At 32.4% G+C, this 25,478-nt stretch overlaps 2 protein-coding genes across 2 annotated transcripts in view; one reads left to right on the top strand and one right to left on the bottom strand.

Annotated features, from left to right (window-relative positions):
• Positions 1–41: 41 nt before the first annotated feature.
• Positions 42–8,986, bottom strand: LOC148608948 (protein Hikeshi-like). Its single transcript, XM_088596319.1, has 4 exons — positions 8,838–8,986; positions 3,536–3,665; positions 3,120–3,224; positions 42–2,160 (listed from the first exon to the last, which is right to left on the bottom strand). Exons 1-4 carry the CDS (start codon positions 8,865–8,867, stop codon positions 1,841–1,843), a joined length of 585 nt encoding a protein of 194 aa, XP_088452445.1. The 5' UTR covers positions 8,868–8,986; the 3' UTR covers positions 42–1,840.
• A 498-nt stretch (positions 8,987–9,484) lies between these two features.
• The window catches only part of LOC148608947 (protein FAM199X-like), a 20,949-nt gene continuing 4,955 nt past the window's right edge, over positions 9,485–25,478 (top strand). Inside the window, exons 1-6 of the mRNA XM_088596131.1 lie at positions 9,485–9,650; positions 10,341–10,457; positions 10,753–10,934; positions 15,272–15,560; positions 21,020–21,171; positions 25,012–25,130. Coding sequence (XP_088452257.1) covers positions 9,619–9,650; positions 10,341–10,457; positions 10,753–10,934; positions 15,272–15,560; positions 21,020–21,171; positions 25,012–25,130 — 891 coding nt within the window. The 5' untranslated portion in view covers positions 9,485–9,618. The remainder of the gene's footprint in view (positions 9,651–10,340; positions 10,458–10,752; positions 10,935–15,271; positions 15,561–21,019; positions 21,172–25,011; positions 25,131–25,478) is intronic.

The raw sequence follows: 25,478 nt of genomic DNA, 5'->3' as shown, positions 1-25,478 counted from the left end.
TTAATTGGTGATCGATTGCTTTGTTGCTTTTCACTTAAAACTTCCATAGTTTTGTTCTTTATTGGCCTAATAACTTTTTAAATAAACAGCTGCACCATGAGGACATGATATGCCAACCTCCATGATGACAGGAAATGAAGTTTTTATATGACATATCATATGTTATGCTGAAGTTTAGCTTAGATATAGGGATTTATGTATCATTTTGACTTCTTGTAAATGAGATGTTTAATTAGCAATACAGGGGTAAATGTTCTCAAGTTAAAGGTTGAAGTGTGACATGTGATAATATCTAATATAAAATATGAAAAAGTCCCATATCTCTGAAACTAAGGAACAAATTTTTCCTAAAAGTATACAGGCTTTCAGATCATAATAAAAAAATGTGTCAAGTTAATATTTAATTGAAAGAGGGTTCTCAAGTTACTGCGTGACAAGTGTGCCTTGTATAGTTTCCTTTATGGTATGGGTTTTGCCCATCATTGAAGACTGTGCGGGACTTGTAGAAGTTTAATTGTAGGTTGCTTGGCTTTTGGTGGATGACCATCTCATTGGCAATCATACCACATCTCCTATTTTTGTATGTGATAAAACCCTATGAAATCATGATAAAAGGTCTCATTTAAATACTCTGAAAGACTGAATTTTCTCCAAAAAGTATACAGACTGTTAGACTTCTATACCAAACAATTATTTGAAGTAGGGTATAAAGTTTAATGCACAAGGGGTTTTTAAATTATAGTGTGACACGTGAAAAAAAATCCTATAAAAATCATGAAAAAGTCAATTCCTCCAAAAAGAAAAAAATATTTTCACAAAATTCATACAGACCTTGAAACAAATTGTAATACATGTACAAAAAGAACAATAACTTAAATTGTCATAATAATGTGGATCTTACATTCAAGTTTTACATTGACAAAAAAAAATTAGCAAACTTGACAATACAGGTATTGTAAAAAATTGTATTAATAAACTACTGGTAATATAACATTCATGAACATATAAAAGCATGGTGATTATAAATCATTTGAAGGTAGATGCTGCATTCACACACAAGTGGATTTCCACAAGTAATACAGTTTCTACATTCATTTTCATTACAATGAAACAAAAGCCATTTTATTGCATTGATATACTTCAAAATACAAATAGTTAAACCATTCTACTACAGAAAAACTTGAGTAAGTATGACAGTTCATCAGAAAACACAACATAAAACATTAAAAAAAATAAAAAAACCAAACAAAAAAGAACTAAACAGAAAATGTCCTTTAGCTTTGAAACCAAAATATGAACTTAATTTAAAGACTAAAATTTGGAAATATAGAGACTAGAGACTTAGTGACAGACAGATGGATATCATGAAAAATACGCTAAAAAAAAGGGAGATGGCTTTCAATACAAATAACCAATCCATATTAATTAGTCTCCAGATTAGAAACTGTAAGTGTTATTATCCATAATCAATTAGTTCCATCCCTTTCCAATTACCATGTGACTGCTGAAGGGTCTTACAATCCACATACAATGTATCGAATGTAAACAAATAGAAACCTGGACCATACAAACATTTCTATTCATGAACTCAGACCATTGTACAGTTTATGATCTTCTCAATGTCTTACTTGTACATGTATTCAGTTCCGTATTTCGAAAACATTCATTTAATAACATCCAAGACCAATACATATCTAACAACTAACACAAATTATAAACTCAGATGAGTAATTAACAAGAGAATTAACATACCAATATATTACATGACAATGGAACACCGACATTAAACATACAGGCTGATTCAATAATAATTAAACTCAGCCATACAAACTTTGTTTTATCATCTCCAGAAATACGGATTCTGCTGCAGCCTTCTCAGAAAATTTTCATACCAAGTTTGAACAGTACTTAATGGCACATAACTTTCTGAAGGATTTGGTGACATCTGTGCCTGTGTTTGTGTAAATGATGTGGCAAAGTTGAAAAAGTTTTCTATCATTTTGCGTGAGAATTCAACAAAGGTTTCAGCTGTTGATACTACAGCTTGAGAGGAAGGAGTTTGCTGGGAGAGTTGGTCTATTGTTTCTATGGAGATACCAATTTGTGCCATATGGGACACATGAGGTATGCACTGCCCGAATGGATTGTTGTCATTATTTCCTGAAAAAAGTTGAACAAAATTCATAGTTTTTAGGCTGGCTGGTCAACAGCCTTTAAAATAAGTCTCCAATCTAATGTTATATAGTTTGGATTATTTTTAACATAATTTGTAACACAATCTGCCTGTATCAAATTAAAATTGTCACCCACTCAATGATAACAAAAGGTTATGGTCTGAAGTTACGTCAGGAAAAAAAAAACATTCATAAGTTTATATCATTGAAGCCAAATGGCAATAAAAATACTGATTTTAAAACAGGTTGTATAAATTGAGTCTTCCACATCGTGACATTGAAGTAAGCTTTTGCTTGCAAAATTGTTGGTACTCCTCTAAGCCTATCCCCAAACAGTAGCTTAATGTAAACAAGTTTTTAGGTGACACATAAAGTAAAGCATCAATGTATAAAAACAAACTTTCTTTATTTAATAAAATACTTATATGTTTACCAAGTTTAATCAAATTCTGCCTGCTTCAGTTATAACTATTTTGTGAAATTTACAATTTAATAGGGGAATAACAGAAAAAAAAATCCCTACAAAATTTAGTCAATAGATGGTCAAAACATCCATTCAATGTTTCAAGCAGTGGTGTCTTTACTATCTACAATTTACCAAGTTTAATCAAACTCTGTGGTGTAGTTGAGAGTTGTGTGGAAAAGTTGTTTCAGAACTATCTCGTGAATTGAAAGGGGCATATCATCCACAAAACTTATGGGATCCAAATTATTTAGTAATATGCACTATTTAATATGATGTCTTTACTACCTACCAAGATTCATCAAAATTCTGCATAGATAGACTGATGTACAGATCTCAATTGTAAAAATATGATAATCTGAGTAGAATTAAATAACACATTCATATTTTATTCTGCAAGTTTTCATAATGATGTCATCATATTAAAATTTCATATAAGAACAAAATAACTTCGTCCTACTAAATCAGAAACCTTAAACTACCTGACTTCAATCCAGAAACTTTAAATATAGCACTAGGTTTTTGGTTAGCTATTACTCCCAACATAATCCATTGTTGTCCTGTAGGGTTAGGAAAGGAAAAATAAACTGAAAAATACAAAACAATATATAAAAATAATAAATTTTATTGAAAAATAGATTACATTTATGTATAATTAATACAGTTATCTCCCCTGGCTTCTGGAAAATAGTACAACTCAATATGAGTTTAAAAGAAACAGTGCTTGCTAAAATGCATTTTCAAACATGAACATACCAACAGATTTACTTTACAAGCTTATGTTTGTCTGTAGATAACTTATGAAACTGAAATTTAATGCTTAAATGATTGCTGGGGTAAGTCAGTCTAATAATGTACAAATGTATTCAATGAATATGGTAAATTAAATAGAGTGTACCTGCACCACCATATCCATCTGGGAAAGGTGTCTGTCCTGTTAGGAACACTGCTATATGGTTTATGTTGTCAGCATCTTCTATATTGAACACAAAGTGAGTCTCATTTATTTGTTGAACATCAGCTTGTACCTTTAACATATAATTATTTACATCATTAATAAACTGAATTGTATATTTTTCTATGATTATCTCTCTGTAAAAACTCAAGATTTTTTTTTGTATAGAATAAATGGGGCAATATTGAAATAGCGACTTTTAAAACAAGAGGCTCCCATGAGCCTGAATCGCTCACCTGGTTAAATTTTGTCTTTCAAGGGCAATAAATTGAACGAGTTGTCCAAAAAATTTGACTCAGGCAAACTTAGGTAGGACTTATTATAAGGACCATTTCAGCAATTGAGAGTTTCTTTCTATCTATTATAATTTTCAAGATATTGGCTGAAAACTGTTAATAAAAACTGTCATTTTTCTTCTTTCAAAGGCAACAACTCTTACAAGGAGTCGTCTGACAACTTTGATCCTATGGAGACTTTTGTAGGCCTTACAATGTATAATATGGATCATTTCAACAACTGAAAAAATTTGGCTAAACCTAACAGTTTTGGAGATATAAGCGAAAAACTACTGTCTGTACCTTACATTCTATTTTTAGTAATGGTGGCAATGTTTTTTTCGACAGATGAAAATTCCCTACTTCAGTTCTATGCAGGATACCCATACTAACTTTGGTTCCAATTGGTCAAGTAGTGTCAGGGGAGAAGATTTTGAAAAATTGTTAAAGACGCACGTCAAGTGATGGCAATAGCTCACTTGGCCTTTGGCCAGCTGAGCTGAAAATAGGATCAAATACCATCAAGAAAATTCTGACTATAGATACATTTGTATATACACTTTCCCATGTGTTCATTTTATTTTTTTGGAAGTGTTTTTGAGTTAATGTACAAAACTTGAAAATATCTCCCTTTTTTATCAATAAAAGTTTTTGTGTGGAAATGTGGGGGACAGATGAATGAGGGTTAAACAATATACACCCAAATGTTAGTTGTTAGGGTACCAGTTATAACAAGGAATATGATTATTTTAGTGAGCACATTTTTATGCCATTTGAATTTCTCATTGTCAAATGTTTTTGATAAACTTGAGCAGGTGAGAGATCAATCTCCTGAGCAAAGTGACTTTTCAAAAATTATTATCACCACTTTGTTTCCTTATTAAAATGATCTCTTACTAAAATCCATCAGAAACTATCAGAGAACCTCAATGAAAACAAAACCATACAAATCAATCAAGGCATACATATAATACAGGGCATCAAAGGTGAAACTAATTGGGCCGTCTTTTATAAATATAATGTTTTTTTTCAAATTTTTTTAAACCAGTGATTTAATACAATAAAACCTTTGAGAAGTCCATCTCTGATAGAAATTAGTAGGAGTTTATTTCAAAATGTGAATAAGGACAAATTCCAGTCAATGGCTTAGGGGCAGTATACGAAGTAATACAAAACTTTGACATTAATTAAAGTGCACAGTTATATGGAAGACTGACATTGTACTTTTTTTGTAGAACTAAATTCATAATGTTTAATTCCTATCTTCTGAAAACATATTCAAAAAGCTGTTTGAATTCCTTCCAAGTCATGAATATCATGGATATTTTTCTTAGATTTCTTGTTTCACAGGCTTTCTTTTCTCAAAATTACAAAATGTGTAATTTTCTTTTTTTTTTTACTTTCCTTACCAAATTTATGTTTCTGTAACAACTCCACTTAAGAATTTATGCCAAATTTTGAAAAATTTAACAGGTTTTAAAAAAGAAATGTCAGAGTTTGAAATCTGTACTGTACCCAGCGTCCATCCCTGTATGGAATTTCAAGCAACACTCTAAAATATGGATGACTTTCACATTCATTTCAGTTCCAGAAAAGTTCATCTTTTATATTGAGGTCAACTGGGGTCAGCCAGCAGAAGACCTTTACCACAGGACATGAGGTTGTCAACTGAAACCAAAGTTTTTTACCTTGACCTTTGACCTAGGAAGTTGCACTTACATTATGACACACCCTCTGGTGTTGGTTAATATACATGTCAAGTATAAACTCTGAAATCATATAACGTTCTCTAGATATAGAGCAGCCACGAATTTGTTATGGACGGATGGACAGACTGATCACTATAGGGCGACACACCTAAGGTGGGGCCCTAATGAGTAATTGAAGTAGTCAGTGTTATACTAAATCAGTGGTTTTATGATTATATACTCCAGAAGGGAGCGATAATGATGTTCAGTACATACTTAAGGCAAGAAAAACCATCCAGTTTGTGCATGTAAAATCAGGAGCTTAAAAAAAGCATTATGACAGCTTCATTCTTGTATACTTTATAATTGCAAATGAGAACCACATCAGTCCCATAAAACATTCATTAGCTTCAATGATTAAATACAAACTGAATCTTACCTTTTTCCAAGATTCTAAATGATGGTCAAATCATGGCACCAGAATGTTTATGAAAATGATTTAATCAGCTTTAAATCAATACTAGATAATTTGACTGATAGACATTTGGAACCATGACAACCCATAGTTCTTCATGAATGTTAAACATTACTGCACATACATATTTTAGATCATGACAATTAGGAGAATGCATTAGGACATTAAAAACAGTATATCATAACAAATTTTACCATTTTGGAAGTTAATAATAACAGGGCTGACAAAAACTATTAAAGGTTTTTGTTTCTTTGAGGTTTCACCTTCCTAATAATATGAGGAAGGCATTAGTCTTAAACTTGAGCAAAGCAGTAGGTTCCTTCTTAAATAAAGTACATTCATGTCATTTTGTTAAATTTGGGATGTTTTCATCTGTGGAATATAACCATATTTCCTTTATGAGTTTATGCCAATGAAGTATTTATATTTGTATTTGTATCTCTCAGGGGAAAATATATTCCAATTTTTTAAAATTTCTTTACCAGTCAAACAATTTTGGTTCGGAAAGAGAAAAATCTGCTGAATGGCAATGACTTATTTAATAAATGTGCTTTGAATAACAATATAATGATCACTAAATGAATATACCTGAGTTGTGAGAAAGAAATATCAAAATTTTCATTTTCATAAACTATGCCCCAGCAAACTGTTAATCATTGTGTCTTTTTGGTTGTTTAAACGTAAGTATTTAGTACCAATTACATAATAATGTGTTTGAAATACTTAATTTACAGTTAGAAGTTGAAAAAAATCATTAATTTTCCCTTGGGCAATTACTGCTAAATAATACATGCACATGTAAGTAATTATTGAATTTTACAGGTAACTTTTGATATTTTTTTAAATATTTAGTGTTTGGGGAGCACACCATTCTTCAGTGTTTTCATGATAACTTTGTCATTATCATTTGTCAATTTTAAAACTTATAGAACTAAATTCCTTAATAATTTCTCTTTCCCTCAGGATGCATTATAGTATGGTCAAATGTAAATTTTATAGGCTTTAATTTTAACCAGTATAAAGAACAAGGAGGCAGAGTTCTTTTTTATACATCATACAGACTTTGTCCTGAGTGACCAGTCCCTCTCAGATCAATTAACTTGTCTGCCAACAATCCTTGTACACAAGGATTATTAACAATCCTTGTATAAAAATTTAGTAAAAGGATTGTATATAAGGATTGTAAAAGGACTGTTATATGTATTATTATGTAAAACATAATTTATAAGGATTGTTACAATTTTTTTTTATAAATATGACTTATTCAAATATTGAACAATTTTGAGAGAAAATATTTTTTATAATATGGAACATTTTTATCCAAATTATGAAATTAGTCCAAGCTTGGTGTGTGTTTTGATAAAAACTTAATTAATCTCTTTGAACTTTGTAATTCTTAATCTTAACATACATGGCATATTGGCCTTAATTAAAAAAAATATACTGATAATAACAATTTAAGAATCTTTTTAAACTATTTTGGTAGCCCTTAAAAGGGCTGTTGTATTGACTACTGCTGTACTCAAATGCATTACTATCTACCCTAACACTAAAAGAGAAAGTCAACATTATCATCATAAGACATACCAACAACTATTTCAAAAACTGGACAACAGAAAGACTAGATGAAGAGAACATTGACCACAACTAGACCACAACTAGACCAACAACCTTAGTGACAGAAGACGTCTACAAACAGCATATTAATAAAGATGAAAAACTACGATATGAAAGACTTACAGAGATTACAGATGCGGACAGATACATGAAGCACCAGCCTAGGTGGCAGACTTTACCCAAGACATCAACAACTCCACCATAGCGTCAATTACCAAAGCCAAGACACTTGCTGTTACACTTTGGAGACAACATTCAAAAGACTACAACCCAGACAGGCTACACAGAAACCATCCACAGAACAGAAAAAGGACTTCTACTCAGACCCAATACACATACAGAAAAAGAATGATTACAATGACCACCAGACCTGACAACACAGCTACTATACAGAAGACATTCCAGACACAGCAGCAGATAAAGATGATTTTAATTATCTATGAAAACTTTAATGTGCTTAAATTGTTATGTTACTGTTTTGCTTTTTGTCAGTGTTATTGTAATTTTCCATATATATATATATATCTGAAAAATAAATATTAAATTATATAATTTTTTTTTAATATTTTATATATATATATATATATATATATATATATATATATATATATATATATATATATATATATATATATATATATATATATATATATATATATATACATATATATATGTAATAATTGGCATTAAAAAAAACAATCTATATTGACATAAAAATATGATCTGCAAGACCAATAATCCTTTAAAACAACAATCCTTTCAGGTATTTTCAACACTTGTTTGTTCAATACACAAGCCGACATCCAAGCCAACAAATCACACAAAAAGTTGACTCTTTATAACACAAAAACTTCAATTTTCACCATAAAGAGTAACAAAAGTCATAAAAAAATCATACGTTACAATGCTAAAATAATATTATGAAATACTCTCTTAGTTGGTATATTTGTAGCATTATTTTGAAAAATTCAACAATTCTTATACACAATTTTTACACAAGGATTGTTGGCAGACAAGTTAATTGATCCTCCCTCTATTTACATTTCAATCGATCTTCAATCAGTGTCGTTATTGTTGCCATTGTCCCATATAACATTATGCCATTGCCAATATTGTGTTCATAAAGAATTTTAATTTGTAAAAGTCTCTGTTCTTATCTTTGGCTTTGCAAAACCCCTTTATGTTTTTACCAGACGTCCTGGTATAAGCAGTCCAAACATCTCAGTAGTTGTTTTAGATAAATATTCGTCAAAAACCTCCTGGGGTATTGTTAACTTCAATTTTGATGTCGATGTTTTATTGTTCCATGAAAATGCAATAAGTGAGCCTTTGATCAAAACTTTCTACTGACACAAAGGGAAATTTGTAGTATCAAAATCGTTCTGGGACATTTCCGTATTTATGCAAAAGAAAGAATACATGAATACCACAATTCAAATCATCTGAATGCCATTGTGCAATTATATTGTGTATAGATGTACGTATATACACCGATATGACTTAAGCACAAGATTTAATGTAGTATTAAACCATGGAAAGTATGAACATAAGTGAACCAACCCAATTGCAGCCTCTTACAATTTACTTTGTCAACTCCAATTTGATTGGCTAAGAAAAAAATCCGCGAAAGTGAAACTAGGACTATTAAATATTTATTTATTAGAACATTTTGTCTCATTTTATTTATTTGAGTGCATTGAAAGCGCGATGTTTGTGTATCGCTATTTGACATCATGCTGGCACATTTCTAGGCATTGATTTTTAAAAAAATCCGTTAACATTTATGCAAATTACATGAGTATAACGAACCAATCAAATAACTTGTTACTGTCTCCAATTGGCAGTAGGTGGTACACGTGGTGACACATGCCGGTTGTGAACACTTAACTGGTCTACCGCTAGCTGAGTATTGTATGCCGCAAGTGAATTAACATGAAGAAGTATTAAAGCCTGTTCAAGTCTGGTAAAAAGATGTTCACTGACAACGTTTTAACCTTACATAGGTTTGTATAATTTTGTTATACTGCATGGTAGCGGACTTGATTTCTGAACATGTGTAACATGTGCTTTTTTATTATCAAGCACTGAAAGTAGACTTGTTGAACATAACATTGTACAATTAGTTTGTATCAGTGCAAAATAGATGCAGAACATGTTCTAAACTTTTACAGTTCAATATCTGTAAGTGTCAACGGAATGTTTCTTACATTTCTTGGAAAAAAAATCAGAATTGAAATTCACCAGTGCGTAGTTTGATGGTAGTTGTAGAACAGCACAAGTCAGCATACTGTCAATCTCTGGTCAAAATGTTAATATCTTGTTTTAGGGGCCTCATCCTGCTCACTCTCAGTGATTTAGCTAGCGCTCGCCAGTGACACTGTCTACCTTGGTCTGAATTTCATGTGACTTGCAACCCTCTTACAGTTTATTTGAATACTTTCTGGTTGACCCAAAACCTGGTATAAAAGAGGAGGCTTAGGGGTCAGAGAAAATGATCATGTCTGTTCTACCCTTCAGGTCAAATCCATTCTCATTGGAAATTTTGTTTGTTGGATGCATTTTATTTAATTTCATTTTTACTTCTGGTACATGTAATTTGATACATGTATTTTCTTTATCATATTTTAAAACCTACCTTGACATTGATGCAGAGATGTCATCTGATTCTCATGACAGTCTTTTAATAATTAAAGTGCCTGGTGTCTGGACAATATTTTGCTGAAAGATGTTTCTCCTGATACTTGGAAGTGTTCTCCAGAAAGAAATGGTGATTCAGATTTCTACTCTGTAGAAAATGCAGCAGTTGACAGGTGAGTATTTCATTGTTTTGAAAAAAGGTAATTAGTTTCAATATAGGGTTTTAACTGACAAAATCATTCAAAATTTCAGATAAATGCTATTAATCTCTTCTACTATGTAAGAAATGTAGTTCGCTGAAGAAAAAAAATATTTCTGTATTTTTAGCCTATAAGAATGAGTTAAATACATGTAAATGTATCAGATAAGCTTTAGGTAATTTGATAACAGTAGTAGTACCAATCTACTGAGTTCTAGAGTATTTGCATTGTGTTAAAAAGTATGTATGAATTTATGATTTATTTATAGAATTAAACAGTTCCATGACTATTGTGGGTTTACTCACACATCAACAGGCACCAGTATAGCCAGCTCAGAATGTGGTGATGACCTCTACCTTGACCTTGATGGTGATACAGAGGTTGACCTCTTTGGTGACCTGGCTTCATCAGTATTAAATATAATTCAAGATATACAAGAGACTGGAACAGGTAACCAGAATACAGTTTGTTTTATTATTGCCATTAAGATCTATTACAGTGTCTGAAAATGCTATAAAAACAAAACAGATAAACAAGTCTCATGCTCAAGCACTTGTTGCAGAATTGATTTAACATTTAACAAGGTCTCTACCACAAGATTTAATGGAGAAGTGATTGGCAATCAGCTTTCATTTTCTCTGTGCAAATGGATGTGCAGCGATAAAAAAACTGTAGTTTGATTGTGTTTTCACAGGGTGACATTGACAACAGAACAGGAACTTTTTGACTCGACTGAACAAAGATGATATTTTAAAATTTAAATGTGAAACATTGCTCAATAGCTACTCAAAGCTTACTGAAAAATTTCATTTCTCTTTTCAAATATTCCGAAGGCCATCATAGCTATTGTCTTCACTTGGCATCCAATGTTGTCGTTTGTTGTAGTCCTTAACAATTTTTCAAAACTCTTCTCTGACACGACTTGACCAATCGGAACCAAACTTGGTATGAATGTCCTTTAGGGTATTCTGCATAGAAGTGATGTGGGGATTACTAAAAATAGAACAAAGAGGTCAGTCATTATTTTTTCGCATATATCTCCAAAACCAGGTTAAGCTAAATTCTGTTTCAGGTAAAAGTATTCAGCTTGATGAGATCTTTCTGTGGTCAAATTTTCGTTTAAATACGTTCAGCCATGTTGGAGTTATTTATCTTTTTCAGTGGTTTTTTGCTATATTTAATGTTATTTATTTCAAAATTTTTCTCTGACACTACTTGACCAATTGGAGCCAAACTTCGTATGAATGTTCCTTGGGATATCCTGCATAGAACTGATGTGGGAATTTTTGATCTGTTGAAAAACATGGCCGCCGTTAATAAAAATAGAACATAGGGGTCAGACAGTATTTTTTCACATATATCTCCAAAACCTTTAGGTTAAGCCAAACACTTTCAGTTGCTGAAATGTTGCTTGTTATAAGGCCTTCAAAAGTCTTCAGGGATAAAAGTTGTCAGATGAGTCCTTGTAAGAGTTGTTGCCTTTGAAATATGAAAGTTTGACATGTTTTTTTTTACAGTTTTCAGCCAATATCTTGAAACTACAATAGATAAAAAGAAACTTTCAGTTGCTGAAATAATCCTTATGATAAGTCCTACCAAAGTCTTTTTGAGTCAAAATTGATGGACAACTTCTTGTCAAATTTATTGCCTCTCTTTAGAGGTAAGGCCGAATCTGTTGGCTTTGTGTATTGAAATTAAGTTCTATCTTGAACATTGCACATTTGGGTTTTCACCTTAATCGTTACCATGGTAGTGTGTATGTGTGAAATGTGCCATAGCACTGTCCATATGTTGAATTACATGGAACATGCTATTGAATCATGGTTTAAACATATGGTTACACTTATAACTAAGGCCTAAAAACAAAATTATGTTTCCGGTAACACCCTTTTCAAAATTAGGGTCGGTAGGTAGGTTTTTTTTTTTTTCAATGTTCCAAACATTTCAGTAGGTTTTTAGCCTCCAAGTGCTGACATTTTACAATTTTGATTGCAAATACTGAACTCGCACTGGTGTTCGCCATAACTTTTATTACTGTGATAATGGGTCTCCACACTGGTGTTTGCCATAACGTTATTTCTGTGATAATGGGTCTCCACACTGGTGTTCGCCATAACGTTGTTACTGTGATAATGGGTCTCCACACTGGTGTTCGCCATAACATTGTTACTGTGATAATGGGTCTCCACACTGGTGTTCGCCATAACGTTGTTACTGTGATAATGGGTCTCCACACGGGAGAGCAATATAAATACAATAAAATGCAAATCGACGATGGAAAACACCGTAATTTCGGATTTTTTTTTATGACGCCATAAAAAAGTTAGGGTCGGGGGGCACAGACTAGGGTTGATCGGGTTACCGGAAACACATATTTTTTTTTTAGGCCTGAAGTGGTTCTGTTCTTCAGAATTGATTGTGCTTTGTGTCTCTGGGTTTGTAAACTGAGTATTTAAAATTTTATAAGGCCAGTTTTTATACACCCATCAATCTTGATGGGATGTATTATGGTATACAAATGTCTGGCATCTGTCTGTCTGTTGTAATCATGTCCTTATCCAATTATCTTAAAACTTAATATACCATATTTTCTGGACTATGAGTTGATACTTTTTTCAGCAAAGTGTCAGCCTCGGCTTATTTTCCACTTCCACTTATATGAGGATTTTTCAAGAAAAAAATGTCATCTACAATTCATTTTGTTAGATTTGTTCAGTGCACTTTTGATTGCTTTCATTCAAAATTTTTGGTAAACTGAAATTAATTCAAACAGTCAAACCGGCGATCAAACTCAGAAGATTATTTATGAAATTAAATTGATAAATGAATGAATATGACAGTGTTAATAAAAAAACTTTGAAACCATTAAAATATATAAACAAGCTCTAGAAGATAGGTTTACAAAACTCATTTATAACTGGAAAAACATTATTGAGTGTTCCAGGGTTATCGGTCCTTTAATGTGCAAATTTATACCCATTTACGGTATGTCACAACACATCTGCATGTGGCTCAAATTATAATCAGTTAAGGTGTTAGACTAAGTGGCTAATTGCAACCAAATTTACAGGTAACAATTTTTTTTATTGTATTTCAAAATACCAGGTTATATTGTTTATTAATTACCGCTCATAATTATGACCTATTCATTTTCAGCAAATTTCACACATGGGTGCCTATGTTTGACATGTTTACGATTTCGTACACCTGATGATCTAAGGCTTCAGAGCAATTGACATGCAATTTAATAAAAATAATTGAACTTGCAGACAAAGTACACTATAGCAAAAATACTAATATTAATTTATTTCAGAAATACTGTACAAATTAAGTAACATTTTTGGAAAAACAAACTGCTCAACTCTGATCTCAGCTACAATATAAATGCACACATCTGACCCTCTACTTATCTGGCAATTTGACTTATCTATGTTTATTTCATGGATTGTGGTCTAAATTAGGCCAATTCAACTTATACTCCACATCAACTTATAGTCTGGAAAATATTGTAGTTGTTTTTTATGATGGTCAAACAGTTTGTACACTTTTTGATGAAATTCGATTAAAACTTTTTGAATAACAGGATTTGTAACTAAAATAGGAGGTGTTCTTTTTTCACATGTCGTCCTGTTTCTCAAAAATGATTTGTGATTATTGGTATCTTCTGGTCAATAGAGCATAAACTAACAATTACAAAACTCTTGAAAGGTATGTAAAATTAAGGTTGATAGTTTCTTAGTGATTTATTATATAGCTCAGTTGGTATATTCTGTCCTTCTGTATTATCATGATAGATTTGTTTCACTAAATTCTTAATATCCTGATGATCTAGACAATCAAATACCGTATAGCGGGTTATTTTCGCGGGGGTAAATTTTCGCGGTTTCTGTATCAAAAAGTGTGTAAAAAATTTTTGCGGGTTTTATTTTCGCGGTTTGTGAATTTGCAACAAAATATTTTCGCGGTAAGTGTGTTGTGTACATATATTTTTTGTTGCATTTTTGTAGGAAATAAAAAAAAGATGCATCATTGCAAAAACGGAAATGTTCAGTACTAAAAGGAAATTGTTTTAAGTACGAAACACTAAAAGATAAAATATTTTATTGAATGACAAGAAAGACAAAGTCAGAATAAAACATATACAGATAATGTATTAAAATAAAATCAAATCATTTTGAGCGTGACATCCTAGCAAGTGGTAGTTCGTCCTCGAGTTCGTCCTCGAGAAGGTCACCCAAGACAACACTAATTCCGGTTTCTCGGAATCCACTTTTTCCGTTATGATTTCAATCACACGCTCATTTGCTTCTTTCAAAGCACTTGGACCCACTACATCAGCCAATTCTGATTTTTCGGAAGGCACAAAGGTTCTCGGCTTGAAAAAATTTAAGATGCTCATTTTCAACTTTTACTTAGCATTCCTGTCGTAATACTATTTTGTGTGAAATGTAGTGAGATTCATTCATGACGTCGGACTAGAATGTCGGGGTTGATCGATCTTAAAAAGTATTCACAATTTAAATACATATTGATCCGTCTACCGTTAGGAAATATGGAAAGTCCCCTTGCTATTTAGTTGAAAATATGTATTCCGATAGATGGATATTTTCGCGGGATTTATTTTCGCGATTTCCGTCACACCGCGAAAATAAGCGAAAATAAAACCACCTCGAAAATAACCCGCTATATGGTACTTATTTTAGCATGAATTGTTTTCAATGGTTTGTATTGGCATTGTTTAATTTACATTTATTTTCTCTATTTGAGCATATATCCTCTCTTTGTAGAAGAAATAGGACTTTTTCCAGACACAACACATTCTGTTGTTTCTACCCTCTGTGATAACTGTGACACGAGATCAGATCCTGCTGTCTCCCTTCCATGTGATAACTGTGACACAAGGTTGGATCCTGCTTTCTCCCTTCCCTGTGATAAATGTGACAGACTATCATTGAAAAATTCAGCATTGTCCGTCATTACAGATGTTTCATGTGGTGAGGAAGAAGAATCCTGCATTGATGTATCATGTACTGGCTGTTCATCAAGGAGAAGTAGACATAGAAAAAACAAAAAGTGGTAAGATATTTTAGAAGCCCTACAGCAATTATCAAATTTTTATATTGGTTCATGGAGTTGCCCATCAAAGTGTACATTCAAGTGATTGATTTTAGAAGTGAAGTTCGAAAATGAAAAAAAAAACTCTTCGGACATCTTGGCAGAATTACAGATATTTATTTACTTAGGCAGCACACTTTATAGAAGCAATACAAAAATATATGTAACAAACCTGCAATATATGTAAAATACAAGTTTAAAAGTTCAAAAATTACAAATGAGACATAAGTATTGATCAGTCACTTGTACAACTGCCTAGTTCCCTCAAAACTCAAATAGAGCCCCCTTTCCTTCTGGTGTACAATCTGGAAATTCGAAACTCTTGGTGTAAAAACCTGTTATAAGAACAAATAAAATTTATATTGTGTCTGATACAGTTGACTCCACTTAATCGCATATCGCTTTATTGCATATTTCGGTTATTAGCATAATTTTCTCCTGCACAAAACCATTTCCTATTATTCTGTTAGGGGAAAAATCGCTTATTTGCATAGGCCTTGGAGGTGCATTTCGGTTTATTGCATAGAGAATTTTGCCTCGTCCAGGTAAAGACAGGTTTTCCCAAATTCTATTTTAAGCCTTCGGGTCATAAATATGTCAATCATATTTATTGTTGTAAAAACTAGATTATCATCAATCAGGAGGTGTTAATATTGGATTAAAAAATCAAGGACATAAACGACAATATAAATGATTTCTAATTACATTAAAATAAACAAGCACCTAGGTGAACAATGACTTCTGACAACATGCCGAACATCACCTTATGATGCGGCTTGAGGTTCGGCTTGGGGTATTTTTTGTCCCTATTTAAATTCTTCCGAATACAAATGATTATCAATGTAAATTTAATTTTCTTTAATGAGCTGAACAGTTCTGAGTGAGCTTGGGTTACTAGGCATAAATATTATACGAAAATTAAAAGTCATTCATTCAATACAATGTCTAATGAAATTCAACTACCCTAAGGTGCCCCATACTATCCACACTTCATAGGAATATATCGAGGTCAATGACGCGTATAATACACGACTATCAGTGTACAATGAACAGAGGAATAAAAACACACAGACCATTTCAAAAGCCCACAAACTGCAAACATTGATGAATATTACACTGAATCCTGGCTGAAATATGAAATATGGGATTTGCTTTCGTAGAAAGGTCAGGAAATTACTTGACTAATTATAGATGAGAAACACGTGGTTTTACTTATAAATACACACAACGTAAAGAAGGTCAATAAACAAGACAAACACAATATATATTATTATTTATTGATAAAAGAACAATACAATGAGAAGGTCTATAACAATTAAATACCAGATCAGAAATGTTGAACAGTGATATCCCTGGTTGATCCACAGTATCGTCGTCTTACCTGAACTCACACTAACGGTAAAATCATAATTTCGGTTATAAGAATAGCCCGGTTATTTGCATAATTTTTACTGGCAAATAGGCTATGCAATTAAGCGGAATCCACTGTACAAAATTGTTCCAATTTCAAATTAAATTTTTTACATTTTCCTTTTGTGGAACTGTAATCTACAAGCCTAGGTAGAATTGAGGAAAAGATAATCTTAGCTTGGAGTGATAAACTTGAAAAAATCAAACTAAATTACTAATGATGTCAGAACATTTGGGCATTGCGAGAATTAAAAAAATAGGTAACCCAGACTGGGACTGTGACTTTATTTCCACATCAGCATAATTACTTGTTTTATGAGATCAAAACTTTTGGTTTAGTCTTCAAATTCTCTGACCAAATGTCCAATTAGGATTGATACACTCAAAAACCCATATTAAACCTTCTTGAAGGCAGGCTCTAGCTTGGGGAAAGTTCTGACCATTCTTTGAAGGTCCACACAGTATCTTAGTCAGTTTTTTTTTTCATGTTGGTAGGATTCACATACTCCTTGTTTTCACTTTCTTTTCTAAGAAAAACTACCACCTATAACATAACCCTTGTTGCAGTAAATGAAAGTAGGAAGCACTTATAGGTTTCTTGTTGTCATTGACTGTATGGCTACAGGAGATTTGTGGTCATTGATTGTATGGCTACAGGAGGTTGGTTGTCATTGATTGTATGACTACAGGAGGTTGGTTGTCATTGATTGTATGGCTACTGGAGGTTGGTTGTCATTGATTGTATGGCTACAGGAGGTTCGTGGTCATTGATTGTATGGCTACAGGAGGTTGGTTGTCATTGATTGTATGACTACAGGAGGTTGGTCGTCATTGATTGTATGGCCTACCGGACGTTCGTTGTCATTGATTGTATGACTACAGGAGGTTGGTTGTCATTAAATTGTATGGCCTACAGGAGGTTGGTTGTCATTGATTGTATGGCTACAGGAGGTTGGTTGTCATTGATTGTATGGCTACAGGAGGTTCGTTGTCATTGATTGTATGACTACAGGAGGTTGGTTGTCATTGATTGTATGGCTACAGGAGGTTCGTGGTCATTGATTGTATGGCTACAGGAGGTTCGTTGTCATTGATTGTATGACTACAGGAGGTTGGTTGTCATTGATTGTATGGCTACAGGAGGTTGGTTGTCATTGATTGTATGACTACAGGAGGTTCGTTGTCATTGATTGTATGACTACAGGAGGTTGGTTGTATTGATTGTATGGCTACAGGAGGTTGGTTGTCATTGATTGTATGACTACAGGAGGTTCATGGTCATTGATTGTATAACTACAGGACGTTGGTTGTCATTGATTGTATGGCTACAGGAGGTTGGTTGTCATTGATTGTATGACTACAGGAGGTTGGTTGTCATTGATTGTATGGCTACAGGAGGTTCGTGAAGTGCTACAGTAGTGATTCTGGATAACAATCACCTGACTGTAGTCTGGTGGCTTTTATGCAGGATAACAGTATAAACCATAATTCTTGGACAAGTTTTCATGGCTGCCATCATATTTTTTGCTGTATAAATAGTAACAGATACCTTTTCTTGAAAATTGTGTCTTTTTTTAATTTATTAAAAAAAATTGAGCCAACTTTAAACTAACTAGCACTCTGAAATATGTTTGATTTCTTTGGTTATCACAGTTCAACTTAATTGAAAGAGTGGGCTCTTTCTGCTCTAAAATCTTCAGGTTTAATGCTTGAAATATGAAAAGTAATGGGTTTTCAAAATATCTATTTTGCTTGAAAGTTTATTTTCTTCATCTTATCAATTAGTGATTGATTTCTGTAAAAATTAATCTGTTGTATTTTAGTTATGGTTTCTTAAGTATAGAAGTTGATCAATCATATAACTACTTTTTGACTCCACAAGGTCTTGCTGATAGTAGTGTTTGGCTTTTTTTTTTTAAAGTTTAAAAGGGAAAAAAATAGGTACGATCAAAATGGCTGTTTAACTTACTTTGAAAAAAGAAATTTCAAGTAAATAGTGGAGCAATATTCTAAATCTTTAAAGGCACTTATAGGTTTCTTGTTGTCATTGATTGTATGGCTACAGGTGGTTCGTGAAGTGCTACAGCAATTATTCTGGATAGCAATCACCTGACTTTTTAGTCTGGTGGTTTTTATGCAGGATAACAGTATAAACCATAACTCTTGGACAAGTTTTCATGGCTGCCATCATATTTTTTTGCTTTATAAGTAATAACAGATACCTTTTCTTGAAAATTTTGTCTTTTTTAGCTTGTGAGCTATTGCCATCACTTGGGGTCTGTCATCGTCGTCATTAACAATTACACAAAACTCTTTTTCTCTGAAACTGCATATATCTCCTAAAGCGTTAGGTTTAGCTGAATTCTGACTTGGTAAAAGTGTTCAGCATGATGAGATCTATCTCTGGTCAAATCTTACGTTACCATTTCTTTACATGTTAAAAAAGTAATTTTCAAAGTCTCACTGTGAATTTCCAGGACAAATGATATCTTAAAGTTGCATACGGTTGCGAAGCTTGGAAGTAAGGCTTCCAAAATCATTATGCTAATGGTACGATGACTAGAAATTTTTCACAAAATTTACTTGAATAAATAATACTGAAAATCCACATTTTTACTTGTTTTGCTAATTGACAGCATGGAGGCAAATTACTCACACATGTAAACAATATTCATACACTTTTGTAGTTAATTACATATAAAGCTATATAATTTTAAAGTACATATTCTCAGCTTTATTTTGACTACTTTTAATCGTAATACACACAAATAATGCACTTACAATGCATATGTCTAGGTTCAGTGTGTTTTTGGTACTACATAGGGGGGTGGCCATTTGACCCGGAAGTGGTTAGTGAGACCTTAGCCATGTTGGAGTTATTGCCCTTAGTGGAGCAATATTCTAAATCTTTAAAGGCACTTATAGGTTTCTTGTTTTCATCACTTTATATGGTCACAAGATGTGTGTACAGTGCAACATTAACAATCCTGGATAACTACCAACAGTTCTCTGTAGTCTGATGGATTTAATACAGGGTGACATGTTATGACAATCTTTGTGTACAAGAATATGTCTGATACGCAACAACAAACAAACAAAAAATGCCCAAAACAAAACAGAACCCATGAAAAAACACTTAGACTCTTATTGTTACTTTATAGTATAAAAACAGAATGTCCGTAAAGTTACTGGAAGACTGTAATTAGTTGTTATGTCCTTCTTAAACTTAAGTCAAGACTTAAGATAATTGTAGATTTTAATGTTAAACCTTTTTTGAAAGATTGCTCAATTTGTTATTTTTAGTCTCCTACCAACATTAAAGAGGCTATAATTTGTTGTCACATTTTTAAGGCTTTAATCTTAATGTTTCCAGATATTAAAATTATACAGATTAAGTTTGGTTCTGTGATTTTGGTCGTTGATTTTCCCTGTGCTGACACTTTATTTACATAGGTTTTATTGTTTGATTTGTTGGCATGTATTTTTTAGCTCGTCTGGCCTAAAAGACCATGTTAGCTTTTGTCATCGTTGTCGCCAGTGGCTTGTCTGTAACTGTCGTTAAATTTTGCAGGAATAATTTTTTTTCCCACTTTATAGTGGAATTCCTCTAATTAAAATTCAAATTGTACTGTTACGATTATTTTGTTTTACTGTTAATTTCTGTCTGATTTTACCAATTTCCGCTTAGTTTGACGACCTTGTAAAATCATCCATGATTTTGATAGAATTTTTTTCTGGAAAATATGTCAGACATAATGCTTTGATGTTATCTTTTGTTGAAAGCACTTATAGGTTTCTTGTTTCCATCACTTTGTATGGTCACAAGATGTGTGTACAGTGCAACATTAACAATCCTGGATAACTGCCAACAGTTCTCTGTAGTCTGATGGATTTAATACAGGGTGACAAACACTACATAATTTATTGATATATTTTAATGAATTTGATTTTCCTTAAACCCATTTGCAACCTTATATTCCTGACTTGATTCTGTGATTTTTATATTGCAGGAACGACCTGAATGAAGCAGAGAAAGTAACCGTTGTAGATCAGCTAAGTCAGCGAATTAGTCAAGATTTAGGTCTTAGAGAACAGTTAGAAGTTATCAGAATGATTGATCCTAAGTCACATGCATCTCCTACAGATGAACAGTTTCTCATAGGTAATTTGACTGTCTTATATCAGGGGCAGATCCAGACACTCTGAAAAGAAGGGATGTCAGCCAGGGTTCCTCAGAAAAAAGGGAAGGGATGCTAGGACATTATTTTACATTTTTTGTCAATTTTGCACATGAAAAAGTAACAAATAATGTAGAGTAAATGAGCAACACGATTAAACACCAAAACAAACTTGACAGACTAGTACATGGTAGAGAGAGGAGTGAAAGTTTTTTTCATACTTTTCTTTTGCATTTCCAAAATGGTATCCAGATACAGTCGACTCCACTTAATCGCATATCGCTTTATTGCATATTTCGGTTATTAGCATAATTTTCTCCTGCACAAAACCATTTCCTATTATCCTGTTAGGGAAAAATTGCTTATTTGCATAGGCCTTGCAGGTGCATTTCGGTTTATTGCGTAGAGAATTTTGCCGCATCCAGGTAAAGACAGATATTCCCAAATTCTATTTTAAGCCTTCGGTTCATAAATATGTCAATCGTATTCATTGTTGTAAAAACTATATTATCATCAATCAGGAGGTGTTAATATTGGATTAAAAACATAATGGACATAAAAGACAATTTAAATGATTTCTAATTACATTAATATAAACAAGCACCTAGGTGAACAATGACTTCTGACGACATGCCAAACATCACCTTATTATGCCGCTTGGGGTTCGGCTTGGGGTATTTTTTGTCCCTATTTATATTCTTCCGACTACAAATGATTATCAATGTAAATTTAATTTTCTTTAATGAGCTGAACAGTTTTTAGTGAGCTTGGGTTACTAGGCATAAATATCAACAGAAAATTAAAAGTCGTCATTCATTCAGTACAATGCTAATGAAATTCAACTACCCTAAGGTGCCCCATACTATCCACACTTCATAGGAATATATCGAGGTCAATGACACGTGTAATACACAACTATAAGTGTACAGTGGTGATTGAACAGAGGAATAAAAACACACAGACCATTTCAAAAGCCCACAAACTGCAAACATTGATGAATATTACACTGAATCCTGGCTGAAATATGAAATATGGGATTTTCTTTCATAGAAAGGTCAGGAAATTACTTGACTATTTATAGATGAGAAACATGTGGTTTTACTTATAAAGACACACAAGGTAAAGAAGGTCAATAAACAAGACAAACACGATATATATTATTTATTGATAAAACAATTAAATACCAGATCAGAAATGTTGAACAGTGATATCCCTGGTTGATCCACAGTATTGTCGTCTTACCTGAACTCACATTTCCGGTAAAATCGTTACTTCGGTTATAAGAATAGCCTGTTTTTTTGCATAATTTTTACTGGCAAATAGGCTATGCAATTAAGCGGAATCCACTGTATTTGCACTTGAGGTTTGCTGTTGTAACTGATCATTAGTGACAAGAGTTCGTTTAAGTGCAATATAGATGATCCTGGATAACTGCCACCAGTTCTCTATAATCTGTTGGATTTAATACAGGATGACATCAATATTTAATTTGAAAAACATAATGTAAGTGAAGTAATTTACTAAAACCAGTCGAGTTTATGTCAGCCATCAAGTCCTGATCCTCATGGAAAACTTTTGATTCATTTTCCCAAACTCTATTTTGGAGAATTTTTATTTTTTATATATTTCTGGCATGAAAGTGGAATGTTCACACACACCAACCAGTATTTTTACCAGCCTCTGGCTTCTGATTAGTAGGTTATTAGGAAGACTAGTCTTGGTTTATGGTTTAATGTTCCAGGCCAAAAAATGGTGGCCCAGGATGGGAATAATATATAAATAAACACAAAGAAAAAAAAAATTTTTTTAGAAAAAAATAAAAATATACTAATTTGAGCTTTCCAGTAAAGAATTTTAAAAAAAATTTGGGAAGGGGATATTATTCAAATAAAAGATATTACCTTCATAGATTTTTACGAAAAAGTCTGATTGTGTTGTTGAAATTTTAATTATTTTAGAGATTTGATCAATCTGTCAGACTAATACAGGTCAAGAAATGAAGAAAAATTTGTCATACAATTGAGGTGATTTATTTCTAAAAATTAGTAATTACTTAATAAATTAGTAAAAAATTAAATTGATATAAATAGAAATGAGGCAATGAGGAAACAATATTGAACAGGAAATGAAACTGTCTGCAATAATATACGCTATACTGAGCCTCTAAAAATTTTGTTTCTATATCAAGAATTTACAATAGGTGTCATTTTTTGTTTCATTAAACATGCTTAATTATGATGTAGCTAACTGATACATACAAAAAAAATTCTATTTGTACCCAAAAGTTATTAATGGCAGGTTAATATTTCTTGGGGTAATTGCTTCATAAATTGCCAGCTCTTGGTAAAACAATGATAAAATAGAATTTCAATGAGATGTTTTAAATCTTCCAATTTTGACACAAGTCTTAAATTCGTTGATGTCTTTATTTGAAAAAAAAGTCATTATTAAAAAAATGGATGCATAGCCAACCTTATTTAAACTAACTTAAAATAGAGATCTGTTTGTACTGTAAAACACGAAGTAGGAGAAACAGGAAGTAAAACAATATACGCTATACTGACCTTCTGTGTTACATAATGACATCATCATATCAATAAATCTGTATTATAATCTTAATAAAGCACACTTCATTGCTCCATACTTTGAGAAAATGGATAATGTTCTGTCACTTGTTAAAAAAGAATAAAAAATTAAAGCTTTAAAATTAAATTTTGATCCTATATAAAGTTCATAGTAAAGGTCACATGATCTTGTATAGATTCAATCAGTTGGATTGGATTTTTATACCCCTGTTCCAAAATCAGTTATCAGGTCCAGATGGATTGGATGATTATACCCCTGCTCCGAAATTAGTTACCTGGTAGTCATTGTGGATTGGATTTTTATACCCCTGCTCCAAAATCAGTTATCAGGTGCAGATGGATTGGATTTTTATACATCTGCTCTAAAATCAGTTATCAGGTTCAGATGGATTGGATTTTTATACCTCTGCTCTGAAATCAGTTATCCGGTTCAGATGGATTGGATTTTTATACCTCTGCTCTGAAATCAGTTATCAGGTGCAGATGGATTGGATTTTTATACCTCTGCTCTGAAATCGGTTATCAGGTGCAGATGGATTGGATTTTTATACCTCTGCTCCAAAATCAGTTATCAGGTGCAGATGGATTGGATTTTTATACCTCTGCTCCAAAATCAATTATCAGGTGCAGATGGATTGGATTTTTATACCTCTGCTTCAAAGAAAAAGGGGTGTACAGTTTTACCATGTTGCCTGTCGCATTTTTCTTAGCATGGACTCGTTTCAGGTGCTTGAAATTTTAATCATTCTTCCCATAGGAATGCCATATAGTTGGATTCATTTTCAGAGAAATGTGAAAACAACTTTTAGTTTACCGAGGACTTTGTTTATTTTTGACTTTTTATGTTTGAAAGTCAAATTTCTCAGCAACTACTCTTTACAGCGGCCTGAAATTTAAACACATTCTTCCTGTAGGTATGCTATATGTTGGGATTGACTTTCAGAAAAAATACAGTTTCAGTTTACCAAGGACTTTGATTATTTTCCATATATGGTGATTTAATTCTTGTTTAAATTCATAAAACTTCTTTGCAACCATTCTTTCTAAAATCAGAGAGTATTATAATAAATGTGAACACTCAAGGCTATGAGGAGAAAAATTAAACAGGAAACAATGATGTCTGTTCTAATATACGCTATACTGAGCTTTGAGTGTGTCACAGAGATATCAATAATATACCCCTCATTGAGCTTATATAATACATTATACAGAGCTGAATTAGGTTTAATTTGTTTTCAGACATTACAAACATGACAGAGGAAAAGATTGAGAAGATACAAGACTATATTAAAACGCATTGTTGTTTAGAATGTCAATCAGATGACAGTCTACATAGTTCACCCAGAAAAAGTAAAAAGGTATGCAACATACATAGAAACTGTTTTGTTTTTTTCAACAGTGACATACAATGCAACAATCTCCTTGATTTTCAAATCTGGAATAAATGAATTGTGTTTGAGCTTTTGATTGTTCCAAATTATAACTGGCTTATACATGACATTATATGAAATATTTTAAAAGAAGATAATTAAACTTGTTCAGAATTAAAAGAACCAGAATGCTTTTTACTCACTCTGCTGTGTTCCACTTAAGAAAGGCAGAACTCAGTCAACTTTTGCAAGTACCTATTTTAGTACTGTCATTCATAATTGTGATATTCACACAAAAAAGTAATGTTAAGAACAGAAAGTAAGAATTGGTTAAAA

Source organism: Perna viridis, chromosome 8 (assembly GCF_037379345.1).
Source record: "Perna viridis isolate PV_CMFRI_1.1 ecotype Kerala chromosome 8, ASM3737934v1, whole genome shotgun sequence".
Classification (NCBI taxonomy): domain Eukaryota; kingdom Metazoa; phylum Mollusca; class Bivalvia; order Mytilida; family Mytilidae; genus Perna; species Perna viridis.
This window is presented reverse-complemented; position numbering and strand designations above follow the sequence as displayed.

Bases quoted from the DNA above. Each gene is read 5' to 3' on its own strand.
- LOC148608948 (XM_088596319.1), bottom strand. From the start codon at position 8,867: ATGTTTGGACTGCTTATACCAGGACGTCTG. The intron at 3,666-8,837 runs GTAAAAACATAA...TATATGTTAAAG, and splicing joins TGCTTATACCAGGACGTCTG to GTACAAGCTGATGTTCAACA. The intron at 2,161-3,119 runs GTAGTTTAAGGT...AACTTTTTTCAG, and splicing joins AGTTTCTGGATTGAAGTCAG to GAAATAATGACAACAATCCA.